The 26,124-nt window shown below is 45.1% G+C and overlaps 1 protein-coding gene across 1 annotated transcript in view; it reads left to right on the top strand.

The window, feature by feature from the left end:
* The window catches only part of PLPP2 (phospholipid phosphatase 2), a 90,488-nt gene that overhangs the window by 51,581 nt on the left and 12,783 nt on the right, over nt 1-26,124 (top strand). The window contains exons 2-4 of the mRNA XM_063914462.1: nt 21,572-21,723; nt 23,205-23,479; nt 23,643-23,700. Of these exons, the coding sequence (XP_063770532.1) occupies nt 21,572-21,723; nt 23,205-23,479; nt 23,643-23,700 (485 nt within the window). The remainder of the gene's footprint in view (nt 1-21,571; nt 21,724-23,204; nt 23,480-23,642; nt 23,701-26,124) is intronic.

Raw genomic sequence — 26,124 nt, 5'->3', positions numbered from 1 at the left:
GGCAACAGGCTCAGTGCAACGAGGGACTAAGGGGAGAAGAAGCGAACCTACCTGCTTGCAGCTAGCTTGGGCTTCTTAGGCTACTGGACACCATTAGCTCCAGAGGGATCGACCGCATGGAACTGGCCTTGGTGTTCTGTCCCGGAGCCGCGCCGCCGTCCCCCTTACAGAGCCAGAAGCAAGAAGACGTCCGGAAAATCGGCGGCATGAAGACTTCTGTCTTCACCAAGGTAGCGCACAGCACTGCAGCTGTGCGCCATTGCTCCTCATACACACTTCACACTCCGGTCACTGAGGGTGCAGGGCGCTGGGGGGGGGGGGGGGGCGCCCTGAGCAGCAATAAAAACACCTTGGCTGGCAAAACAATCACAATATATAGCCCCAGGGGCTATATATGTGATAATTACCCCTGCCAGAATCCCTAAAAAAGCGGGAGAAAAGTCCGCGAAAAAGGGGCGGAGCTATCTCTCTCAGCACACTGGCGCCCATTTCTCCCTCACAGTTCCGCTGGAAGGAAGCTCCCTGACTCTCCCCTGCAGTCTACACTACAGAAAAGGGTAAAAAAGAGAGGGGGGGGCACTAAATTTAGGCGCAGTAAATATTATAGCAGCTATAGGGGACATAATTCAGTTAGTCCCTGCATTATATAGCGCTCTGGTGTATGCTGGCATACTCTCTCTCTGTCTCCCCATAGGGCTTTGTGGGGTCCTGTCCTCTATTAGAGCATTCCCGGTGTCTGCGGTGTGTCGGTACGGCTGTGTCGACATGTTTGATGAGGAAAATTATGTGGAGGCGGAGCAGATGCCCATAGAAGTGATGTCACCCCCTGCGGGGCAGACACCTGAGTGGATGGTTTTATGGAAGGAATTACGTGCAAGTGTCGACTCCTTACACAAAAAATTTGACGACATGCCAAATGCGGGACAGCCGGCTTCTCAGCTCGTGCCTGCCCAGGTGTCTCAAAGGCCATCAGGGGCTCTAAAACGCCCGCTACCTCAGATGGCAGACGCAGATGTCGACACGGATACTGATACCAGTGTCGACGACGATGAGTCAAATCTAATGTCCACTAGGGCCATTCGTTGCATGATTGAGGCAATGAAGGAGGTATTACACATTTCGGATATAAACCCAGGTACCACTAAAAAGGGTATTATGTTTGGGGAGAAAAAAATACCCGTAGTTTATCCCCCATCTGAAGAATTAAATGAAGTGTGTGAAGAAGCGTGGGCTTTCCCCGATAAAAGATTGGTAATCCCTAAAAAATTACTAATGGCGTTCCCTTTCCCGCCAGAGGATTGGGCACGTTGGGAAACACCTCCTAAGGTGGATAAAGCGCTCACACGTTTGTCTAAAAAGGTGGCACTTCCGTCTCTGGATACCGCCGCCCTAAAGGAGCCTGCGGATAGAAAGCAGGAGGCGATCCTGAAGTCTGTATATACACACTCAGGCATTATACTTAGACCAGCTATTGCGTCAGCATGGATGTGCAGTGCTACCGCTGCATGGTCAGATTCCCTGTCCGAAAATATTGACACCCTAGACAGGGACACTATTCTCCTAACCATAGAGCATATAAAAGACTCCGTCTTATACATGAGAGATGCACAGAGGGAGATCTGCCGGCTGGCATCAAAAATAAGTGCATTGTCCATTTCTGCTAGGAGAGGCTTATGGACTCGGCAGTGGACAGGGGATGCAGATTCCAAAAGGCACATGGAAGTTTTGCCTTATAAGGGTGAGGAGTTATTCGGGGATGGTCTCTCAGACCTAGTTTCCACAGCGACAGCTGGGAAATCAGCATTTTTACCCCAGGTTCCCTCACAGCCTAAAAAAGCGCCGTTTTATCAAGTACAGTCCTTTCGGACCCAGAGAAACAGGCGAGGAAAAGGCGGGTCCATTCTGTCCAGAGGCAGAGGTAGGGGAAAAAGGCTGCAACAAACAGCAGGTTCCCAGGAGCAAAAGTCCTCCCCCGCTTCTTCCAAGTCCGCCGCATGACGGTGGGGCTCCACAGGCGGAGCCAGGTACGGTGGGGGGCTGCCTCAAAAATTTCAGCGATCAGTGGGCTCGCTCACAGGTGGATCCCTGGATCTTGCAAGTAGTATCTCAGGGGTACAAACTGGAATTCGAGGCGTCTCTCCCCCGCCGTTTCCTCAAATCTGCCTTGCCAACGACTCCCTCAGGCAGGGAGGCTGTGCTAGAGGCAATTCACAAGCTGTATTCCCAGCAGGTGATAGTCAAGGTGCCCCTACTTCAACAAGGGCGGGGTTACTATTCCACACTGTTTGTGGTACCGAAACCGGACGGTTCGGTGAGACCCATTTTAAATTTGAAATCCTTGAACACATACATTAAAAAGTTCAAGTTCAAGATGGAATCGCTCAGGGCGGTTATTGCAAGCCTGGACGAGGGGGATTACATGGTATCCCTGGACATCAAGGATGCTTACTTGCATGTCCCCATTTATCATCCTCACCAGGAGTACCTCAGATTTGCGGTACAAAATTGCCATTACCAATTCCAGACGCTGCCGTTTGGACTGTCCACGGCACCGAGGGTGTTTACCAAGGTAATGGCGGAAATGATGATACTCCTTCGAAAAAAGGGAGTTTTAATTATCCCGTACTTGGACGATCTCCTAATAAAGGCGAGATCCAGGGAGCAGTTGTTGGTAGGAGTAGCACTATCTCAGGAGGTGCTACACCAGCACGGTTGGATTCTGAATATTTCAAAGTCACAGCTGGTTCCGACGACACGTCTACTGTTCCTGGGAATGATTCTGGACACAGTCCAGAAAAAAGTGTTTCTCCCGGAGGAGAAAGCCAAGGAGCTGTCATCTCTAGTCAGAGACCTCCTGAAACCAAAACAGGTGTCGGTGCATCACTGCACGCGAGTCCTGGGAAAGATGGTGGCTTCTTACGAAGCAATTCCTTTCGGCTGGTTCCATGCCAGAATCTTTCAGTGGGACCTGTTGGACCAATGGTCCGGATCGCATCTTCAGATGCATCGGCTAATAACCCTGTCTCCAAGAACCAGGGTGTCTCTGCTGTGGTGGCTGCAGAGTGCTCATCTACTAGAGGGCCGCAGATTCGGCATACAGGACTGGGTCCTGGTGACAACGGATGCCAGCCTTCGAGGCTGAGGGGCAGTCACACAGGGAAGAAACTTCCAAGGACTATGGTCAAGTCAGGAGACTTCCTTGCACATAAATATTCTAGAACTAAGGGCCATTTACATTGCCCTAAGTCAGGCAAAACCCCTGCTTCAAAACCAGCCGGTACTGATCCAGTCAGACAACATCACGGCGGTCGCCCATGTAAACCGACAGGGCGGCACAAGAAGCAGGACGGTAATGGCAGAAGCCACAAGGATTCTCCGATGGGCGGAAAATCACGTGCTAGCCCTGTCAGCAGTGTTCATTCCGGGAGTGGACAACTGGGAAGCAGACTTCCTCAGCAGGCACGACCTCCACCCGGGAGAGTGGGGACTTCATCCAGAAGTCTTCACACTGATTGTAAATCGTTGGGAACGGCCACAGGTGGACATGATGGCGTCCCGCCTAAACAAAAAACTGGAGAGGTATTGCGCCAGGTCAAGGGACCCTCAGGCGATAGCGGTGGACGCTCTAGTGACACCGTGGGTGTACCAGTCAGTTTATGTGTTCCCTCCTCTGCCTCTCATACCAAAGGTACTGAGAATAATAAGAAAACGAGGAGTAAGGACAATACTCGTGGTTCCGGATTGGCCAAGAAGAGCTTGGTACCCGGAACTTCAAGAGATGATCTCAGAGGACCCATGGCCTCTGCCGCTCAGACAGGACCTGCTGCAACAGGGGCCCTGTCTGTTCCAAGACTTACCGCGGCTGCGTTTGACGGCATGGCGGTTGAACGCCGGATCCTGAAGGAAAAGGGCATTCCGGAGGATGTCATTCCTACGCTGATTAAAGCCAGGAAAGATGTAACTGTAAAACATTATCACCGCATATGGCGGAAATATGTTGCTTGGTGTGAGGCCAATAAGGCCCCAACAGAGGAATTTCAGCTGGGTCGATTTCTGCACTTCCTACAGGCAGGAGTGACTATGGGCCTAAAATTAGGCTCCATTAAGGTACAGATATCGGCTCTGTCGATTTTTTTCCAAAAAGAACTAGCTTCACTACCTGAAGTTCAGACATTTGTAAAAGGAGTGCTGCATATTCAGCCCCCCTTTGTGCCTCCAGTGGCACCCTGAGATCTCAACGTGGTGTTGAATTTCCTAAAATCACATTGGTTTGAGCCACTAAAGACCGTGGATCTAAAATATCTCACGTGGAAAGTGGTCATGTTATTGGCCTTGGCTTCGGCCAGGCGTGTATCAGAATTGGCGGCTTTGTCATTTAAAAGTCCTTATCTGATTTTCCATACGGATAGGGCAGAATTGAGGACTCGTCCCCAGTTTCTCCCTAAGGTGGTATCTGCTTTTCACTTGAACCAACCTATTGTAGTGCCTGCGGCTACTAGCGACTTGGAGGATTCCAAGTTACTGGACGTAGTCAGGGCCTTGAAAATTTATGTTTCCAGGACGGCTGGAGTCAGGAAAACTGACTCGCTATTTATCCTGTATGCACCCAACAAACTGGGTGCTCCTGCTTCTAAGCAGACTATTGCTCGCTGGATTTGTAGCACAATTCAGCTGGCGCATTCTGCGGCTGGACTGCCGCATCCTAAATCCGTAAAAGCCCATTCTACAAGGAAGGTGGGCCCATCTTGGGCGGCTGCCCGAGGGGTCTCGGCTTTACAACTTTGCCGAGCTGCTACTTGGTCAGGGGCAAACACGTTTGCAAAATTCTACAAATTTGATACCCTGGCTGAGGAGGACCTTGAGTTCTCTCATTCGGTGCTGCAGAGTCATCCGCACTCTTCCGCCCGTTTGGGAGCTTTGGTATAATCCCCATGGTCCTTACGGAGTTCCCAGCATCCACTAGGACGTCAGAGAAAATAAGAATTTACTCACCGGTAATTCTATTTCTCGTAGTCCGTAGTGGATGCTGGGCGCCCGTCCCAAGTGCGGATTGTCTGCAATACTTGTACATAGTTGTTGTTCACAAAAGGGTTATTGTTATGAGCCATCTGTTGAGAGGCTCAGTTAAATTTCATACTGTTAACTGGTTATGGTATCACGAGTTATACGGTGTGGCTGGTATGAGTCTTACCCGGGATTCAAAATCCTTCCTTATTGTGTCAGCTCTTCCGGGCACAGTATCCTAACTGAGGCTTGGAGGAGGGTCATAGTGGGAGGAGCCAGTGCACACCAGGTAGTCTAAAAGCTTTCTTTTAGTTGTGCCCAGACTCCTGCGGAGCCGCTATTCCCCATGGTCCTTACGGAGTTCCCAGCATCCACTACGGACTACGAGAAATAGAATTACCGGTGAGTAAATTCTTATTTTTTCCGCAAATTTCACTTCACCTACTCTAAGCAGGTGAAAAGTAGGGTATAATCCCTATTTTAAGGTAAAAATGTTTGGATTTGGTTCAGAACCCCTGCCCCCCCCCCCCCTCCCCCCCCCTCCCTAAATTACTAATTAAGCATGCTGAAGTTTTTAATTATTTTTAATTGGCCAACAATGTCATTTTGGTGTGAAAGGGTATGGGGCAGGTATATTGGGGTGCTTTGTGAGTGGGACAGGTGTTTTTAGGCTTGCAGATGGGAGTAGTCAGTCTGTTTCCACTTTTTTTTTTTTTAAGTACCCTAAAATAACCAAGTATATACTTATACCCATTTTCATGTACCCCAAATTTAATGAGTCTTTATTTTGTACAAAAAAGCTTGCTTATCAATTTTTTTTTGTTGCATTTTTGTAAAAAACTGCATATACTGTAACAGCCATTTCACACACTTTTTAAGTCCTCTAAAACTCTTTATTGTGATCCCTAATACACTTCTCTTCTGTTATCCTGTGTTAGTTTAGCATTTTTTGGGGTACAGGCTGATTTCCCCATTTTCACCTACACTTTTCACTGCAAGAATTTTCACGTGAAACCCGTTTGGAATTGAATAGGTTGAAAAACGGGAGCGCTCATAACTTTGCAGCAATTTTAATCCGACTTCTGCAAAATAATATTTGAATACTCCCCTGAGACTGCTGTCTCTGCAAGGCAGTGTTCACTTGAATTGATATGTGATATGCAATGAGATGGTAGCTTCATGTACTGAAGAAGTTAGCGGAGAAATCATTCTTTTCTTTTTTTTTTTTTTGCTTTCTATCATGGTTGAGCAATTGCACATCTGGCACATGTATACAGTAGTGTAGGGAATTCCTAAAGTCTCCTAGCTTTAACTAGCCAGGAGTATAACTCTCCATTATTTTTTTTTATAGGCATGTTTATTTCGGTTTGAATATCCATTTTATTGAATGGCTTGCTGTAGCTTAATGGGCATACTTTTCTGTATTGTTTATTTCTTTGATGCACACGTTTTTGTTAAGCAGCATATCTGAATTGTATGTTTTCCTCTTAGTGTGTGGGATATACCAACCTGTTGCGGTACATCCCACCACACATCGCGCTGACCCTAATCCCATATGCACTAACATAGCAATTAGTGTTGTGAAAGACAGCTCTTACGATCAGAGCTGTCCTTTGCGATGCGACTGCTGGACTTCTGGGTTTATGACCCAGGAGTCCATCTGCACATGCGCAGACCAGCCGGGGATACTGGGGTCACAGAATTCTCTCCACGTAGCATTGCGAAAGAAGCCTCGTAGGCTTCTACAGGGTAACGTTATTAAAACTGGCCTTACCCTGCACACGGAGACCAGGCATACGGGAGTAAGTGCATTCGAAAATGCAGTGAAAACCCCTCTGGGTTTTACCGCATTTTCACTTTAGTACATCCCGCCCAGTGACTTTTTAACTTGGACATTGCCTTAGTACTGCTGCTGTCGTTGTAGGATTCCTCATCAAATAATCACCACTGGGTTAGGAAGGGATAACTCTTTTTGTAACTTGCCAGTTATATGGATGCCACATGGCGAGAATGCATTGCTGAACTGACACCCCTCCCTAGAGCCCGCGCCAGCTTCCTACAAAACTGGACATAATACACAGACAAACTGGTGGAGTAGATACATGGAAGAGTGATGGGAGTGGGGAAGGTCTGACAGACTGTGCCTGCTGGATTTGCATGGGTGGTAGAGAGGGCTGACTGTATGGCTGGGGAACAGAGCAGAGAACATATAAACAGTAGAAGCTCAGAGATGACCAAAATTACAGGTGAATGGGAGTCGAGTGGCACCCACATAATTAACAAGAACCCTTGGGGTTTTCTGTTTTGATTTCATTTTCTTGAGTACATTGTGGACTTCACATTTTAAACATATTTTCTGATCGTTTTGAATTCTTTTATAAAGCAGTGATAATGGTCACTGTACCTAAGTACATCCTGTTTGTTAAATAGCATGTTTGTTAAATAGCAGGGTTGGCTGATTTAAACCAAATGGGTTTAACAAAAAAAAACAACCCTCTAGTTTTTTATTATGCCCTGACTACTGACATGGCACTGTCGCTTCTTAAAGCCTATTATACTAAAAAATTAGTGTTTTTATTCAAAATGTTTAATGCCAGTATGTGCTGAGCGGTCTGTGTTAAGATCGCTCAGCACACATCTCCCCCGTCAGTACCCCCTTAACTTCTCAGATTTATTTAATTATAAAAAATAATCAATAGGACCAATGCTTAACTTCTTGTTCTTATTTTCAATTTCATCTATCGGAGTGTACTTTTATGTAGTAGTAGTAGTAGTATTATTATTATTAGCCTTTATTAGGTGCCACAAGGGTTCTGCAGCACCTAAAAAAAAAGGTACATAAACAAATGAACAAAACAAGAACAGCGACTTAAAGTACAATCTATGACGAGTACAAGGTATATAAACTTTTTTGCATCAATGGACATGACACTGATAAAAGCATCAGGGTGTCAAACTGAGAGCTAGGTGCTGATGCAAAGCACATGGTGAAGAAGATAGTATAAGTAAGAGAAGGACCAGCACATGATGAGCAGTCACCCTGGGTGGAAGATGGATTGGATTGCATGGTACAAATGGAGACAGAAAATAAAACAAATGATAAACAAAGTATTTTACAGGATTTACTATAAAAATCAGTCACATGCGACTATGTATTAATATGTTTTGTCCATCTACATATATTCAGATGTAATAGGAATAATAAGCTGTAAAAAAAATTGTTTTTATTGAAAGATGTAAAATAAACCAAACCAAAGCCTAATAACATTTTTAATGTTAGAAAACAATAAAACATGGGTGATCAAAGTTTCAAAAACATGATTACATTGTATTATTTTCATTAAAATATTAATGGGAAAAAAATTGGTTTAAACAAAAGAAAAGCGTTTTGGGTCTCCCCCCTCCCCCCCCACTAACCCTGTTAAATAGTTATTACTGTCCTATGTACCCTGAAACTTTACATTAATGTGTTTCTTAAATCCAGGACTGTGGGACCTACCACAAACTAGTACAATGAAAGGGATTTTATTCACCAAGCATTGAGAGAGCCTATGTACATTTAGGGGGTAATTCCAAGTTGATCGCAGCAGGAAATTTTTTAGCAGTTGGGCAAAACCATGTGCACTGCAGGGGGGCAGATATAACATGTGGTGAGTTCAATCTGCAATCTAAATTGCAGTGTAAAAATTAAGCAGCCAGTATTTACCCTGCACAGAAACAAAATAAACCTCCCAAATAACTCTCTCTGCAAATGTTATATCTGCCCCCCCTGCAGTACACATAGTTTTGCCCAACTGCTAAAAAATTTCCTGCTGCGATCAACTTGGAATTACCCCCTTAGAGCAGCACTAATGATTTCCCATTAGTGCTGCTCTTGGCACCTTGTCCAGTCTTGCTTTGCCTGGCAACAGTGGTCCCTAAGTAAATGACTTTAAGGCAGAGATGGGGAACCTTCGGCCCTCCATTTGTTTAACTACACATCCCAGCATGCCCTGCAACAGTTTTAGCATCGTCAAATAGCAAAACTGTAGCAAGGAATGCTGGTATGTGTAGTTCAATAACAGCTGGAGGGCCGAAAATTCCCCATCCCTGCTTTAAAGGGCCCATTTATCAACGTATTTTAGCGGTTTAAAACTCAGGCTGGAGCATATCAGCTCTTATAATTTTTCAAACCCATGATAGTTAGAATCTGATTGGCTGGAGCACCATTTATCACACACACAAGCGGCTCAATTCAATTCTGAGATAGTTGAATAGCGCCAGGAATTGGCTCCCAGGGCTTGTCAATACAGCACAATGGTAAGTCTGAGAATGCCCATTCTCCCGGACTAAATAGGGTGTTTTGTTGGGAGAACAGTCATTCTATGACTTAGGTGCCCAGTGCAATGCTGTTTCCACTGCGCTGAGGGCAGAAATCAGCATCACATCGGCACTTTTCTATGCTTGAGAAGAAATCCCATCATCGGGTGTCACAGGGCGCTGTATTGAATAGCCCTGGGGGCTAATTCCCGTCGCTATTCATTGGGCTCGATTAGAATTAAATCGAGCCCAATGAGTTTTAAATAGCTAAAAATCATTGATAAATGGGCTCCTAATTCTCTTTTACCCTTGGGTAAAAGACTTAGGGGGGTATTATTGGGGTTCCGGTGGTCACAATACAGATACCGGCATCCTGACTGGGCCACCATACCCTCGCCGGTATAGGTGATTGCCCCTCTATGGGTGTCCACGGCATCCATAGAGAGAGAATAGAACCTGTGGCGAGCAAAGCGTGCCACCGAGCCCGCAAGGGGCTTAGTTGCGCCCCCCCCCCGCTGGCATTCCACCACTCGAGATGTCTGTATAGAGACATTCGGCATCCTGTGTGGTGGGATATCATACCGATCCCCTTTTTTTCACCTAGGCGAAAAATTCAGCAGGAGCGCAAAACACGTGGACAGCGAATACACATGCGTCCTAAGTGGATGCTGGGGACTCCGTAAGGACCATGGGGAATAGCGGCTCCGCAGGAGACTGGGCACAAAAGTAAAAGCTTTAGGAATACCTGGTGTGCACTGGCTCCTCCCCCCATGACCCTCCTCCAAGCCTCAGTTAGATTTTTGTGCCCGAACGAGAAGGGTGCACACTAGGTGGCTCTCCTGAGCTGCTTAGTGAAAAGTTTAGTTTTAGGTTTTTTATTTTCAGTGAGACCTGCTGGCAACAGGCTCACTGCACCGAGGGACTAAGGGGAGAAGAAGCGAACTCACCTGCGTGCAGAGTGGATTGGGCTTCTTAGGCTACTGGACATTAGCTCCAGAGGGACGATCACAGGCCCAGCCATGGATGGGTCCCAGAGCCGCGCCGCCGGCCCCCTTACAGAGCCAGAAGACTGAAGAGGTCCGGAAAATCGGCGGCAGAAGACGTCCTGTCTTCAATAAGGTAGCGCACAGCACCGCAGCTGTGCGCCATTGCTCTCAGCACACTTCACACTCCGGTCACTGAGGGTGCAGGGCGCTGGGGGGGGGCGCCCTGAGACGCAATATAAACACCTTAGATGGCTAAAAATACATCACATATAGCTCCTGGGCTATATGGATGCATTTAACCCCTGCCAGAATTCACAGAAAAACGGGAGATAGGCTCCGCCCCCTACTCGGCGGCCTTATCTCCTCAGCACACTGGCGCCATTTTCCCTCACAGCTCCGTTGGAGGGAAGCTCCCTGGCTCTCCCCTGCAGTCACTACACTACAGAAAAGGTTAAAAAAGAGAGGGGGGCACTAATTAGGCGCAGTATTAAAAGATACAGCAGCTATAAGGGGAAAAACACTTATATAAGGTTATCTATATATATATATATATATATATATATATATATATATATATATATATATATATATATATATATATATATATATATATATATATATATATATATATATATATATATATATAGCAAACAGTTACAGCCGGCACTCCAAAAGCATCAGTCCATTACCTGCTCCGGTGCCCTCCCTCAGTCAGCATGACTGCAAATAGACAGGAATCACGGCGGCACTCAGGAGACTGTTATACTTGCAGTAAGGTTTATTGCCAAATGTGCATCCAACACATGTTTCGGGACACAGCCCGTCGTCAGGGATGAAAGTGCAATAGTGCAAAATGTGCTTAAATACATATAAGGACATACACCCAATCAACAAATTCATGACTATGAATAAATAACGCTCACCTGTGTGTCCACTGTTGAATCCAAACTCCCCTGCTCCTTACCGTGCACGTGTGCCGGCGGATAACGTCATCAGCCGCCGCCCCTTCTTGACCTATCCTGTCTCATCCAAAAAGACGCATACAGAGGGTCATGATCATCAGACGGCTACCGACGCGCACCCTTGCCTCTGACACTGGCCGTATGAGCCAGGTGATGTCATCAACAGCGGCCCACACATAGAGCAACATGCCCGTCACCATAGTAACTGTAAACAACAAATGTAGCTTATAAAAAACATAACTAGCTACACAGACATTGAAAAAAAGTGAAAAGTTAAAAATTAAAAACAGCAGCACTTAGACATGGACTAAAAATATATCCCCAATGGTATTGTATTAAACTAGTTAATGTCTAATTATTCTATTGCACATAATCAGGTAATCTCTATAATTCACATACTAAGATAGAATAAACCAGATTATAATAAAGACCCATAAACAAGAATAATGAGTACCTTCAAATAAACATTACAGGAAGCTGTGTAATCCCAAAACCTCATTTAGCCCCCTAGGTGCCAAAGTATCCAACCTATAAATCCATCTACTTTCCAGCTGGAGAAGTTTTTTGCCCCTATTGCCCCCCCTATTAGAAGCGGGTACCTGATCTATTATTTTGCAGCGAATACTAGCTATACTATGTGATGCCTGGATGCAGTGTCGGGCTACAGGTTGTTCACTTCTGCCCGTTTCCAGTGCTGCACGTATAGCTGATCTATGATTAGCCATCCTCTCCCTAAACTGACATTCTGTCTTGCCCACGTAGTATAAACCACATGGGCAAGACAGAACGTAAATGACAAACTTAGATGTACAAGTAAGTGGAAAGTTGATGGTAAACTTCTTCCCTGATCTGGGGTGGCTAATGGTGTTACCTACTAAAAGAGATCTACATGTTACACACCCTATACATCGATAACAACCCGCCTTTCTGATCATGAAATGGGGTGGGGGTTTTGTTTTCATCATCTCTGTGACATCCAGTTTAACCAGTCGATCTTTTAAATTCTTACCCCTAGTATAAGCAGGCATTAGCCGTGTATTGTATAGGGAGGGAAGATCTTTATCAGAACTGATGATGGGCCACAATTTCTTGACCTCTTTTTTAGTTACATCACTAGAATCGGAAAACCTGTTAACCCATGGTATTTTCTTAACTCGCACTACAGTCGGATCTTTAGGCTTAAGCAAGTTCTCTCTAGGAATCCTATTCACTTTTTGTTTGATATTACTCAGCATGTGTCTGTCATACCCTCTATCTGCAAATTTCATGACCATGCTATCTAGAGCTTGATCAACCATGGCAGGATCACTTGTAATGCGCTTGGCTCTAAGCATCTGTGAGTATGGTAAGCCATGGCGCAATGGGAGTGGGTGAAAACTATCATTCTTAAGGAGCGTATTTCTATCCGTGGATTTACAATAGAGTGATGTGACCAATTGATTGTTCCTCAGTTCTATATTTACATCAAGGAACTGTATACAGGAGGGGCTGATCTTATATGTAAATTTTACCACACTGTCAGATGCATTATGATTATCCAACAGGGTAACCAAAGATGTCTGTTCACCCTTCCACAGGATCAGCAGATCATCTATGTATCTGAGATACAGGATGATACACTTATTCTGTGGATGCTGTAATAACAATGGTTTCTCAATCCAACACATAAACGCATTAGCGTACGATGGGGCCACATTGGACCCCATCGCACACCCCTGCTTCTGCAGGTAGAACCTCCCATTAAAGAAAAAATAATTCCTAGTGAGCACTAGTGTCAATAAATCAATGAAAAACTCAATAGGTGGACCTTGATAAACCGCATTATCACTCAATAGTTCTCTTACAGCCTGAATGCCCAGATGATGAGGGATACACGTATACAAACTAGTTACGTCTGCACTGCAAAGAGATGTATCTGCAGGGAGAGGGCCCAACTGTTTTAGACGTTGTAATAATGTGGTCGTATCTTTTAGATAAGTAGGGGTGTCCTGTATACAAGGGTTTAACAGTGCATCTAGATAGGTAGAGACTGGATGATAAAGAGACCCCCTTGCTGAAATGATTGGTCTCCCCGGAGGGTGTAACGGATTTTTGTGCAACTTAGGAATAGTATAAAAGATTGGTGTAACAGGATAATCAGTACTTAATGCCTTTCTCAATTCTTGAGAAATCCATAGATTGGTCTCAGCCTGAGTCAGTAAACAATCTAACTCACCCTTAAATCCTGTAGTAGGATCAGACACCAATTTTTCATAAACAGTCAGATCATTTAGCTGGTTATTACATTCCTGGACATAATCAACAACATCCTGCACAACGATCGCCCCACCCTTATCGGCATTTCTAATAATAATATCAGTTCGTTTCTGTAACATATCTAAAGCATGTAATTCATCAGAAGATAAATTATGATGTACCATACCCTTAGATACATAGTCCTCACCAACTTGTTCCATTAACCTGGAAAATGTCCTAACAGAAGGGCTCACTGAGACCGGGTCAAAACCCGATTTGGGCTGAAGTTTTTTTAGCTGTATAGGGACATCACTTACACATTTAGTCACTGGTGTGCCACAATCACCTCCAAAATGTTCCTGTAATCGTAGTGAACGATTGAATTTAAAGGTATCCACTTTCCACTGGAATGCATCATGCCTCACCGTAGGGATGAAGGATAATCCCTTTGATAAAATTACATATTCCATCTCAGTGAGAGGCTTGGAAGATAGATTGAAGACCTGTTCCTTCATTTGCGTGTTGTTCTCCTTGGTCTCTCTCTCGTGTTGCCTCCCTCTCCGCGTCCTCCTACTGGTGGTTTTTTGGCAGTCTTTACCCCTAAAGGGCGTCCACTTAGGGGTAAGTCACATGTGATGGGTTCTGTTTCACTGTGAGATGTACTGGAGCCTTCATAATCAGTGAATCTAGCTCTTGGTTTCCTATTTCTGTTAAATTGGTTATTAGGGCGTCGGGGAGCAGGTGCGCTCAACCACAAATACACTCTGTTTAACTCATAATCTTGCTGAACAGTCCGCTTTTTCTCTCTCTTAAAGTGCAGTAGTTCTCTCTTATACTGCTCAACCTGTTTATTGAGTTTATCACTCCAATTGGTCTGGCTATCTTGAATGAGTGTGGGCTTATTGGCCAATTCAAATTCAGCCAATTTAGATCTTACTTGGACTAATTCTCTAGATGATTCCTCAATGACTAGGAGTAGAAGGTCCATGGAGCATTTGTTTAGTATGCCCACCCATTTTTTGCAAAATGGAACACTATGCCGACCAATTGTTGGTGTATTACGCACCCTAAAACCTCTAGGTAATTGCTTGTCTTTATAATACTCAGAAAGAGTAGCAGCATGATAAAAATAGTCCAACTCACGTTTTTTTAAATAATACCAATCTTTAAATAAATCCGCATTTTCTGGTTTATCCAATACGTCCTGAACTTTACAGGCTTTTAATATATGTTCAGCCTCCACATCAGAAAAACTGAAACATTCACTTGTATGAAGCTGTGCAAAAGCAAAACCAGGATCCTGATCCTCTGTCATGGTGGACAGATAAGAATTCTTAATCATTAATGTCCCAATTTGTCCGTGCTGTAAGGTGCAAATCCCCCGGATTGTATAATAATGATAGTACGGGTGCCTTGCTAGGGAAAAGTCTCACTTCTACGGTGTCACTTGTCCCACCACAGCAAACAGTTACAGCCGGCACTCCAAAAGCATCAGTCCATTACCTGCTCCGGTGCCCTCCCTCAGTCAGCATGACTGCAAATAGACAGGAATCACGGCGGCACTCAGGAGACTGTTATACTTGCAGTAAGGTTTATTGCCAAATGTGCATCCAACACATGTTTCGGGACACAGCCCGTCGTCAGGGATGAAAGTGCAATAGTGCAAAATGTGCTTAAATACATATAAGGACATACACCCAATCAACAAATTCATGACAATGAATAAATAACGCTCACCTGTGTGTCCACTGTTGAATCCAAACTCCCCTGCTCCTTACCGTGCACGTGTGCCGGCGGATAACGTCATCAGCCGCCGCCCCTTCTTGACCTATCCTGTCTCATCCAAAAAGACGCATACAGAGGGTCATGATCATCAGACGGCTACCGACGCGCTCCCTTGCCTCTGACACTGGCCGTATGAGCCAGGTGATGTCATCAACAGCGGCCCACACACAGAGCAACATGCCCGTCACCATAGTAACTGTAAACAACAAATGTAGCTTATAAAAAACATAACTCTAGCTACACAGACATTGAAAAAAAGTGAAAAGTTAAAAATTAAAAACATATATATATAGCGCTCTGGTGTGTGCTGGCAAACTCTCCCTCTGTCTCCCCAAAGGGCTAGTGGGGTCCTGTCCTCTATCAGAGCATTCCCTGTGTGTGTGCTGTGTGTCGGTACGTTTGTGTCGACATGTATGAGGAGAAAAATGATGTGGAGACGGAGCAGATTGCCTGTAATAGTGATGTCACCCCCTAGGGGGTCGACACCTGAGTGGATGAACTGTTGGAAGGAATTACGTGACAGTGTCAGCTCTGTATAAAAGACAGTGGTTGACGTGAGACAGCCGGCTACTCAGCTTGTGCCTGTCCAGACGTCTCATAGGCCGTCAGGGGCTCTAAAGCGCCCGTTACCTCAGATGGCAGATATAGACGCCGACACGGATACTGACTCTAGTGTCGACGGTGAAGAGACAAATGTGACTTCCAGTAGGGCCACACGTTACATGATTGAGGCAATGAAAAATGTTTTACACATTTCTGATAATACGAGTACCACCAAAAAGGGGTATTATTTTCGGTGAGGAAAAACTACCTGTAGTTTTCCTGAATCTGAGAAATTAAATGAGGTGTGTGATGATGCGTGGGTTTCCCCCGATAACTGATGATTTCTAAAATGTTATTGGCATTATATCCTTTCCCGCCAGAGGTTAGGGTGTGTTGGGAAACATCCCCTAGGGTGGATAAAGCGCTCACACGCTTGTAAGAACAAGGGCTCTACCCTCTCCTGAGATGGCCGCCCTTAAGGATCCTGCTGATAGAAAGCAGGAGGGTATCCTAAAATGTATTTACACACATACTGGTGTTATACTGCGACCAGCAATCGCCTCAGCCTGGATGTGCAGTGCTGGGTTGGTGTGGTCGGATTCCCTGACTGAAAATATTGATACCCTAGATAGGGACAGTATATTATTGCCTTTATAACATTTAAAAGATGCATTTCTATATATGCGTGATGCACAGCGGAATATTTGCCGACTGGCATCAAGTCTAAGTGCGTTGTCCATTTCTGCCAGTAGAGGGTTATGGACACGACAGTGATCAGGTTATGCGGATTCCAAACGGCATTTGGAAGTATTGCCTTATTAAAGGGAGGAGTTATTTGGGGTCGGTCTTTCAGACCTGGTGGCCACGGCAACAGCTGGGAAATCCACGTTTGTACCCCAGGTCGCCTCTCAACATAAGAAGACGCCGTATTATCAGGCGCAGTCTTTTCGTGGGCAAGCGGGCAAAAGGTTCCTCATTTCTGCCCCGTGACAGAGGGAGAGGAAAAAGGCTGCAGAAATCAGCCAGTTCCCAGGAACAGAAGCCCTCTCCCGCCTCTGCCAAGCCCTCAGTATGACGCTGGCACGGTGGGGGCCCGTCTCAATGAATTTCAGCGCGCAGTGGGCCCACTCGCAAGTAGACCCCTGGATCCTTCAAGGGATATCTCAGGGGTACAAATTGGAATTCGAGACGTCTCCCCCTCGCCGTTTCCTAAAGTCGGCTCTACCGATGTCTCCCTCTGACAGGGAGGCAGTTTTGGAAGCCATTCACAAGCTGTATTCCCAGCAGGTGATAATCAAGGTACCCCTCCTGCAACAGGGAACGGGGTATTATTCCACACTGTGGTGGTACCGAAGCCGGACGGCTCGGTGAGACCGATTCTAAATCTAAAATCTTGAACACTTACATACGGAGGTTCAAATTCAAGATTCAGTCACTCAGAGCAGTGATTGCGAACCTGGAAGAAGGGGACTACATGATGTCCCGGGACATCAAGGATGCTTACCTTCATGTCCCAATTTACCTTTCTCACCAAGGGTACCTCAGGTTTGTGGTACAGAACTGTCACTATCAGTTCAGACGCTGCCGTATGGATGGTCCACGGCACCCCGGGTCTTTACCAAGGTAATGGCCGAAATGATGATACTCCTTCGAAGGAAGGGAATTTTAGTTATCCCTTACTTGGACGATTCCCTGATAAGGGTAAGATCCAGGGAACAGTTGGAGGTCGGTGTAGCACTATCTCAGGTAGTGTTGCGGCAGCACGATTGGGTTCTCAATATTCTGTTCCTAGGGGATGATCCTGGACACAGTCCAGAAAAAGGTGTTTCTCCCGGAGGAGAAAGTCAAGGAGTTATCCGAGCTAGTCGGGAACCTCCTATAACCGAGCCAAGTCTCAGTACATCAATGAAAGGGTTCTGGGAAAAATGGTGGCTTCCTACGAAGCAATCCCATTCGGCAGATTCCACGCAAGAACTTTCCAGTGGGACCTGCTGGACAAATGGTCCGGGTCGCATCTTCAGATGCATCAGCGGATAACCCTGTCACCAAGGACAAGGGTGTCTCTCCTGTGGTGGTTGCAGTGTGCTCATCTTCTAGAGGGCCGCAGATTCGGCATTCAGGACTGGGTCCTGGTGACCACGAATGCCAGCCTGCGAGGCTGGGGGGGCAGTCACACAGGGAAGGAATTTCCAGGGCTTATGGTCAAGCCTGGAGACATCACTTCACATAAATATCCTGAAGCTAAGGGCCATTTACAATGCTCTAAGCTTAGCAAGACCTCTGCTTCAAGGTCAGCCGGGGTTGATCCAGTCGGACAACATCACGGCAGTCACCCACGTAAACAGACAGGGTGGCACAAGAAGCAGGAGGGCAATGGCAGAAGCTGCAAGGATTCTTCGCTGGGCGGAAAATCATGTGATAGCACTGTCAGCAGTATTCATTCCGGGAGTGGACAACTGGGAAGCAGACTTCCTCAGCAGATACGACCTCCACCCGGGAGAGTGGGGACTTCACCCAGAAGTCTTCCACATGATTATAAACCGTTGGGAAAAACTCGACAGGTATTGCGCCAGGTCAAGGGACCCTCAGGCAATAGCTGTAGACGCTCTGGTAACACCATGGGTGTACCAGTCAGTGTATGTGTTCCCTCCTCTGCCATCTCATACCCAAGGTACTGAGAATTATAAGATGGAGAGGAGTAAGCACTGTATTAGTGGCTCCGGATTGGCCAAGAAGGACTTGGTATCCGGAACTTCAAGAGATGCTCACGGAGGATCCGTGGCCTCTACCTCTAAGAAGGGACCTGCTCCAGCAAGGACCCTGTCTGTTCCAAGACTTACCGCGACTGCGTTTGACGGCATGGCGGTTGAGCGCCGGATCCTGAAGGAAAAAGGCATTCCGGATGAAGTCATCCCTATCCTGATCAAAGCCAGGAAGGATGTAACTGAAAAACATTATCACCGCATTTGGCGAAAATATGTTGCGTGGTGCGAGGCCAGTAAGGCCCGACGGAGGAAATTCAAATGGGTCGATTACTACATTTCCTGCAAACTGGAGTGTCTATGGGCCTGAAATTGGGGTCCATTAAGGTTCAAATTTCGGCCCTGTCAATTTTCTTCCAAAAAGAACTAGCTTCAGTCCCTTAAGTTCAGACGTTTGTAAAAGGGGTACTGCATATACAGCCTCCTTTTGTGCCTCCAGTGGCACCTTGGGATCTCAATGTAGTTTTTTGGGTTCCAAAAGTCACATTGGTTTGAACCACTTAAATCTGTGGAGTTAAAATATCTCACATGGAAAGTGGTCATGCTGTTGGCCCTGGCCTGTGCCAGGCGCGCGTCAGAATTGGCGGCTTTATCCTGTAAAAGCCCTTATCTGATTTTCCATTCGGACAGGGCGGAATTGAGGACTCGTCCTCAGTTTCTCCCTAAGGTGGTTTCAGCGTTTCACCTGAACCAACCTATGGTGGTGCCTATGGCTACTAGGGACTTGGAGGACTCCAAGTTGCTAGACGTTGTCAGGGCCCTGAAAATATGTTTCCAGGACGGCTGGAGTCAGAAAATCTGACTCGCTGTTATCCTGTATGCACCCAACAAGCTGGGTGCTCCTGCTTCTAAGCAGACTATTGCTCGCTGGATTTGTAGTACAATTCAGCTTGCACATTCTGTGGCAGGCCTGCCACAGCCAAAATCTGTAAATGCCCATTCCACAAGGAAGGTGGGCTCATCTTGGGCGGCTGCCCGAGGGGTCTCGGCTTTACAACTTTGCCGAGCAGCTACTTGGTCAGGGGCAAACACGTTTGCTAAATTCTACAAATTTGATACCCTGGCTGAGGAGGACCTGGAGTTCTCTCATTCGGTGCTGCAGAGTCATCCGCACTCTCCCGCCCGTTTGGGAGCTTTGGTATAATCCCCATGGTCCTTACGGAGTCCCCAGCATCCACTTAGGACGTTAGAGAAAATAAGAATTTACTTACCGATAATTCTATTTCTCATAGTCCGTAGTGGATGCTGGGCGCCCATCCCAAGTGCGGATTGTCTGCAATACTTGTACATAGTTATTGAAACAAAAATCGGGTTATTATTGTTGTGAGCCATCCTTTCAGAGGCTCCTCTGTTATCATGCTGTTAACTGGGTTCAGATCACAGGTTGTACGGTGTGATTGGTGTGGCTGGTATGAGTCTTACCCGGGATTCAATATCCTTCCTTATTGTGTACGCTCGTCCGGGCACAGTATCCTAACTGAGGCTTTGAGGAGGGTCATGGGGGGAGGAGCCAGTGCACACCAGGTAGTCCTGAAGCTTTTACTTTTGTGCCCAGTCTCCGGAGCCGCTATTCCCCATGGTCCTTACGGAGTCCCCAGCATCCACTACGGACTATGAGAAATAGAATTATCGGTAAGTAAATTCTTATTTTCTCACCTGTGCTCCAGTTTTGAAGCATTTATCACCAATGCCTTTAAAAAAAAAAAAAAAAGGTGAAACGGGATTAGCGAAAATGCTTTAAAAACACGCAAAAATGTGTCCGCGATTACCGGAGCAAACTGCTTGCCCCCCTTATACTTCAGTTCTGTCCATAAGACTTGATTTTCAATTTTTCAATTTAACTGGTGAATAGACTGAGGCAATCTCGGCACTATCTGATAACCAGCATCATATTACACATATTTATGCTGTGGCTATAGGGCTACTACACATAAATCCAAGCTGATTCATATGCTACATATGTGTATATATTTCTACAAATGCCAGAACATGCATGTAACCTTTGCTGTGGAGTGAAATCTGGCTGGTCGTTACCACTCAGTCATGTTGGGGCAATGATCACTGCGCACTGAATAGCAAGATGGTGGCCGTGTGTTAGCCTGATCCTGTCTGTATTTCACATGAGCCCATACATACATACATACATACATACATACATACATACATACATACATGTGGAGTGGCAGTAATGAGGTTAAAGTAGAGCCTGCTAGCAGATAGGCGCTTTACCGTGACATGTGACTGTTTGAGTATTAACTTTTTGCGGTAAATAAAATGTTGACTTGAAGTATAAAAAAAATAAACACATTGTGGCTTTTCTTTTTAGTGGGATAGGGTGGATCAATGCTAAAAGAACAATCACAACATTAGTTAAAGAATTACTAGACCTCTCTCAGGTTACCGTCACATGTATGAGTGCAAGGTGAGAGGCATGGGTTTCTCTTCCATGTGCCGAAACCAGCTAGACCAGCTGAGAGGAGAGCTTAGACCTGCCCTTGTTAATCCATGTGCTGCACCCTACTCTTGGATTCAACTCCCTTGAGTGCCTTTATAGGACTTTGAATGATCAGCATTAGTGAGGGCTGGTGTGTGTGTGTGTGTGTGTGTGTGTGTGTGTGTGTGTGTGTGTGTGTGTGTGTGTGTGTGTAACTCCTCCATACTAGCCTTATAGCTCCTCCTCTGTGTCCACTAATGATGCACACTGAAATAAAATATTGGTAGTGGTGAGAATGGATAGTGAATTTTGCAGAACAAATGCAAAGTTAATATGGTAAAGATATTGATTTTTGTTTTTTCCAACGATCCAACTTTTCCTTCCTGCTGTAATAATCTCATTAGTTGCTGCACTTGCTAATACTATTTGCTTAAGGTGTAGCTTGTGTGAATGCATTTGCATCAAGGAAGCAGACAAGTTATGTTTTCTCTGCGGGCAGCAGGCCCACCCACAAAATAGCTTGCTTTAGTGTCTTTTATGTGACCATGATCTCTCTTGCAGCATCCTTGCCATTCATTATTATGACACTGGTGAACAGGCCTTACAAGCGAGGATTCTATTGCAATGATGAGTCGATTAAATATCCATATAGAGAAGACACCATCACTCATGGACTGATGGCTGGAGTCACCATTTCCTGCACACTTATCATTGTATGTATTAAGGTTCTAATTGAGGGGAGATTTAAATGTTCTGTGCCCCCCTTGCTGGCCGTCTATCAGACCAGTCCAGTTGTTGCTCCGTTCAGGCGCCCATTAGCCGCTGCAGTCCTATTTTATTCTCGCAGCCTCTAGAGGTGTGAGAGAAAATGCATGAAAGTCTGTAGTTTGGGCGCCCAAACCTGGACTTTGCGTGGCTAAACCTGGAGCTGTCAGACTCATTGATGTACTAATGGCCGTCTGATCTGAGAAACAATTGAACAGCTCCGATAGATGCCCATTCATATAGATGACCAACAGCAGGTGCACACCACACTCTTAAGGTTATATAGAAGAACTTTAAAAAATGAATGTAAATATATTGTATTAATACTAAATTGTTTTGTTTATTACATAGTAACCACTTGCCTGGCTTGGTCACATCACATGTGACCCACTGCCCCTGGCATCCGCAGCTGCCTCTGTCCTCTGTACCCTTCTGTGTGCCCAGACCTGCCAGTGACGCGGCAGGTCACTGACCACCAACATGACTCTCGTTCCTCTCCCTGCACAATTTAGCTGATCTTTGCATGTGCAGAGATCAGCTGCAGCAGGGGGACTGATCATCAATCCTCACTGCACACGCACTGCATGGAAAGGGGGGGGGGGGGACTTTAACCAGTGGGGGTGAGGGAGGGGTGTGAAGATATATATATTTAAATTATCCTTTAGGGGGGTATAAAATAACGCTCTAAAGATACCCTGGTCACATGGTATTGGGGGCAGAAAAATTAGCTTTTATTGGGGGTTTAAAACATGAGATTGGGTTTTCTACTAAGGGGGTGTTGGGGGATACTATTATTAGGGAGAGATGTACTTAGCAGTGATGAAAGTGGAGAGGTTGTCCATGGCAACCAATCAGCTGCTCTGTATACTTTTATAGTATGCAAATTATAAATGTTACATTAATGCTGATTGGTTACCTTGGGCAACTTCTCCACCTTTATCGCTGCTAAGTACATCTCTTCCTAATAATAGTGACCCCCAACACCCCCTTAGTAGTAAACTCCATGAAGTGCGTGTGAACAGTTTCTTATATAGCGCAGCAAATTCTTTTGAAACTTTATTAACAAATCCAAAAAAAAAAAAAAATCTGAGTGATTTTGTGTGGGGGAAAAATTCAGTTGTGTTTAAAATAAATTGGGCCTTTTGTATGAGTGTACTTATGTGGTGCAACTTTAGTATATAAAGAGGTCATATGTAATCCCACAATCCCTTTAAAGATAGTTTTTCAGAACCAAGATGTAGTGAAAAGACGCCCAGTGAATAATCGCTACATATAGAGGACCCCGGTCTTTGACTAGGGGGTGGGTTCTGTTAGTGATATCTTTTTCATACAAGTGGTAGTGCAACATTTAAAAAATAACATGAATAGTCACATCTCATTCTATGACGGTACAGTTTATTGCATAACATGTTCTTCATATTGTCCACAGATCACCTCTGGAGAAATGTACATGGTATTTTCTAAACGACTATACTCCCGCTCTGAGTGTAATAACTACGTGGCTGCACTGTACAAGGTGATAGGAACATTCATATTCGGAGCATCTGTCAGTCAGTCCCTCACTGACTTGGCAAAGTACATGATAGGCCGTCCAAGGCCCAACTTCCTAGCTGTGTGTGACCCCGACTGGACAACGGTCAACTGCTCTGGATATGTGACAAAGTTTGAATGCCGTGGCAGCCAAGCAAATGAGACAGAGTCAAGGTAAGACGCATGAGCAGAAGGTGTGGTACAGTGTGTAAGGTGAAGATATAATGTGTTGGTGCAAGTATTGGTCTGTCTGTAAACCTTCCTGGAACGGTGGTGTGAGGGGTACAGCTTTCTTTATTCTGAATGTCTTTTAACATTCTTGTATTTTATATTTCAGACTCTCCTTTTATTCTGGACACTCATCATTTGGAATGTATTGCATGCTCTTCCTTTCGGTAAGTTTTATGTATATGTTACAACTACACGCTCTCTGGAGTATGTTTACAAAAGTGCAGGTTTGTAGATGTGGAGATGTTGCTCATAGTAACCAATCAGATTCTAGCTATTACAGTCTAGAGGGTGCTAGATAAATATAGACTGGTTGCTATGGGCAACATCTCCACTTCTGTAAACCTGCTCTTTAGTAAATATACCCCAATATTTTTTACTTTGCCCGCCTGTGTTGTTTTATCCTTAGGATCCTGGTACCATGGTGCGCTATTTACCTATATGTAATAAAGAAGTGCTGATTCCTGTCACACAAGGTGTTTTATGGAGACTGCCTGTGCACTTTGCAGTGGCCATTAGAACCAGTGTGCCATATATATTTAAGCATGCTTGGGATAGGCATATGAATATCCTTACAAAGAATTAAGGTTCAAAAAGGTTTGAGATTGCCTAAAGGATAAAAAAAAGGGGGCAGACTAGATGGGCTTTATCTGCCATCAAAGTCTATGTTTCATATCTGCCGTCAAATTCTATGTTTCTATATACTATACCTAATCTGTAAGCCAAACAGTGCACACTTTCTAAATGTCCAGTGAAACATGTTATTCTAATCTTAGATGTGGGTGTGGCAGCCTGCACGTTTCCACTGTACAGTGCCTTGGTGCCGCCTATTAAATTACACTTTTCTTCTAAGCACATATTAAAATGGATATAAGCACAACTCAGGGATAATGTAAAGCTATGCTATTGGTTTGTAAAGTATTAATATACTTGTCACTAAATGTATGAACAGACAAAAAAAAACCTGACATTAATAGAGTGGGTATTTGATTAAATAGAAAAACATAGTAAATAGAATACTAATAATACATCATTAAATGTCGCCAGAGTTCAGAAATATAAAACCATAAGACTATAGCGGTCGGATATAATGGCACCTGAGATCACCGGAGGTGAGGGATCCGGTGATCTCGGACACTGATGATCCTTTGGAAAGTTATTTTTACAACCCACATTAGGGACTTGACAGTTGGACCTATGTAAGAGGGGGGTACCCAAAAGAAACAGGAATTGTGTTCTAGAGGGCGGGTCACTTGTAGTACGGCTTCCGCTCCTGCGTGAATGTTTGCAGGACCCTTCTGAGCCAGTATCCCCGCTGATGTTGCGGGAGAAGGTAGCGTTTGACTGCAGTGATTTTTTTTCTAACGCGTTATTCACTCTTTTTAGTAAAGTCAAATGTGTAAACACTGCTTATTTGTTTCTTTGTGAGAGGGATTGTGCACTCAGAATGTGTACCCCAGGGTCAAACTGTAAATCATAGTTTTACTTGGAAGTTTTGAAAAGGTTGCGTCATGATTTGAGGAAAAAAGTCCCGATTTGTGGTGAACAGTTCTTCCATAATGACAGCGCACCTGCCCACACAGTGCTGAGTGTTAAGCAATTTGTTACTATAATCGACATGACACCTTTGCTCACGCACCATATTCACCCGATATTGCTCTGTGTGTCCTTTTTTTAATTCTTCGGATGAAACCCAACCTTTAAAGGAAAACATTTTGCTGATATTGAAAAGGTGAAACAGAAACAGACAAAAGTATTAAAAGGCATCAACGAAGAGGAGTTTAAAAAAAGTGTTCTGAGCAATGGAACAAACGTTTTGACAAATGTGTTGATTCAAGTGAAGAGTGCTTTCAGGGTGACTGAAGTTTCAAAATGTGCAAATAATGAATTCATTAATTCCTGTTTCTTTTGGGTACCCCCTCGTATTACTGGTTTTTTATTGCTAATCATACCCCTTTCACATCGCTAATGTGGGTCGCACCCAGGAGTGGTACACGGGTCCTTCCTGGGCGCAACCCACCATAGGACCCCTTTCAGACTGACAACCTGACCCGGCAGTGTATCGGGTCAGGTTGCCATTGGGGTGGAGGCGGTGCTTGGAGATGAGAACATCTCCATGCTGCCTCCTCCATAGTGTGAACAGGTGCCAGATAGCATCGACCCAGGTAACCCGTTCACACCACAACTGTGACGGGAATAGCCCATGTAGCACCCTGCTTCATTTCCGAGTTGCTCGACCTGGGATATTTCAACCTACCCCTTTCACGTTGCACCGCCACCCGGGTCAACCCAGCAATACACCAGGGTATAATCTACAAACTGAATACATGCATTTTTATAGCACATTGCTTTGTATCACTTCTTCCTTTTTTACCTTTACTATGTAATATTATTGATTGTTTTGCAGTGTGTATATACAGATGGCACAGTGCAGTGTCTGTGATTTCTATTTTTCTCTAACGTCCTTGAGGATGCTGGGACTCCGTAAGGACCATGGGGGATAGACGGGCTCCGCAGGAGATAGGGCACTTTAAGAAAGCTTTGGATTCTGGTTGTGCACTGGCTCCTCCCTCTATGCTACTCCTCCAGAC

This window comes from Pseudophryne corroboree, chromosome 1 (genome assembly GCF_028390025.1).
Source record: "Pseudophryne corroboree isolate aPseCor3 chromosome 1, aPseCor3.hap2, whole genome shotgun sequence".
Lineage (NCBI taxonomy): Eukaryota > Metazoa > Chordata > Amphibia > Anura > Myobatrachidae > Pseudophryne > Pseudophryne corroboree.
This window is presented reverse-complemented; position numbering and strand designations above follow the sequence as displayed.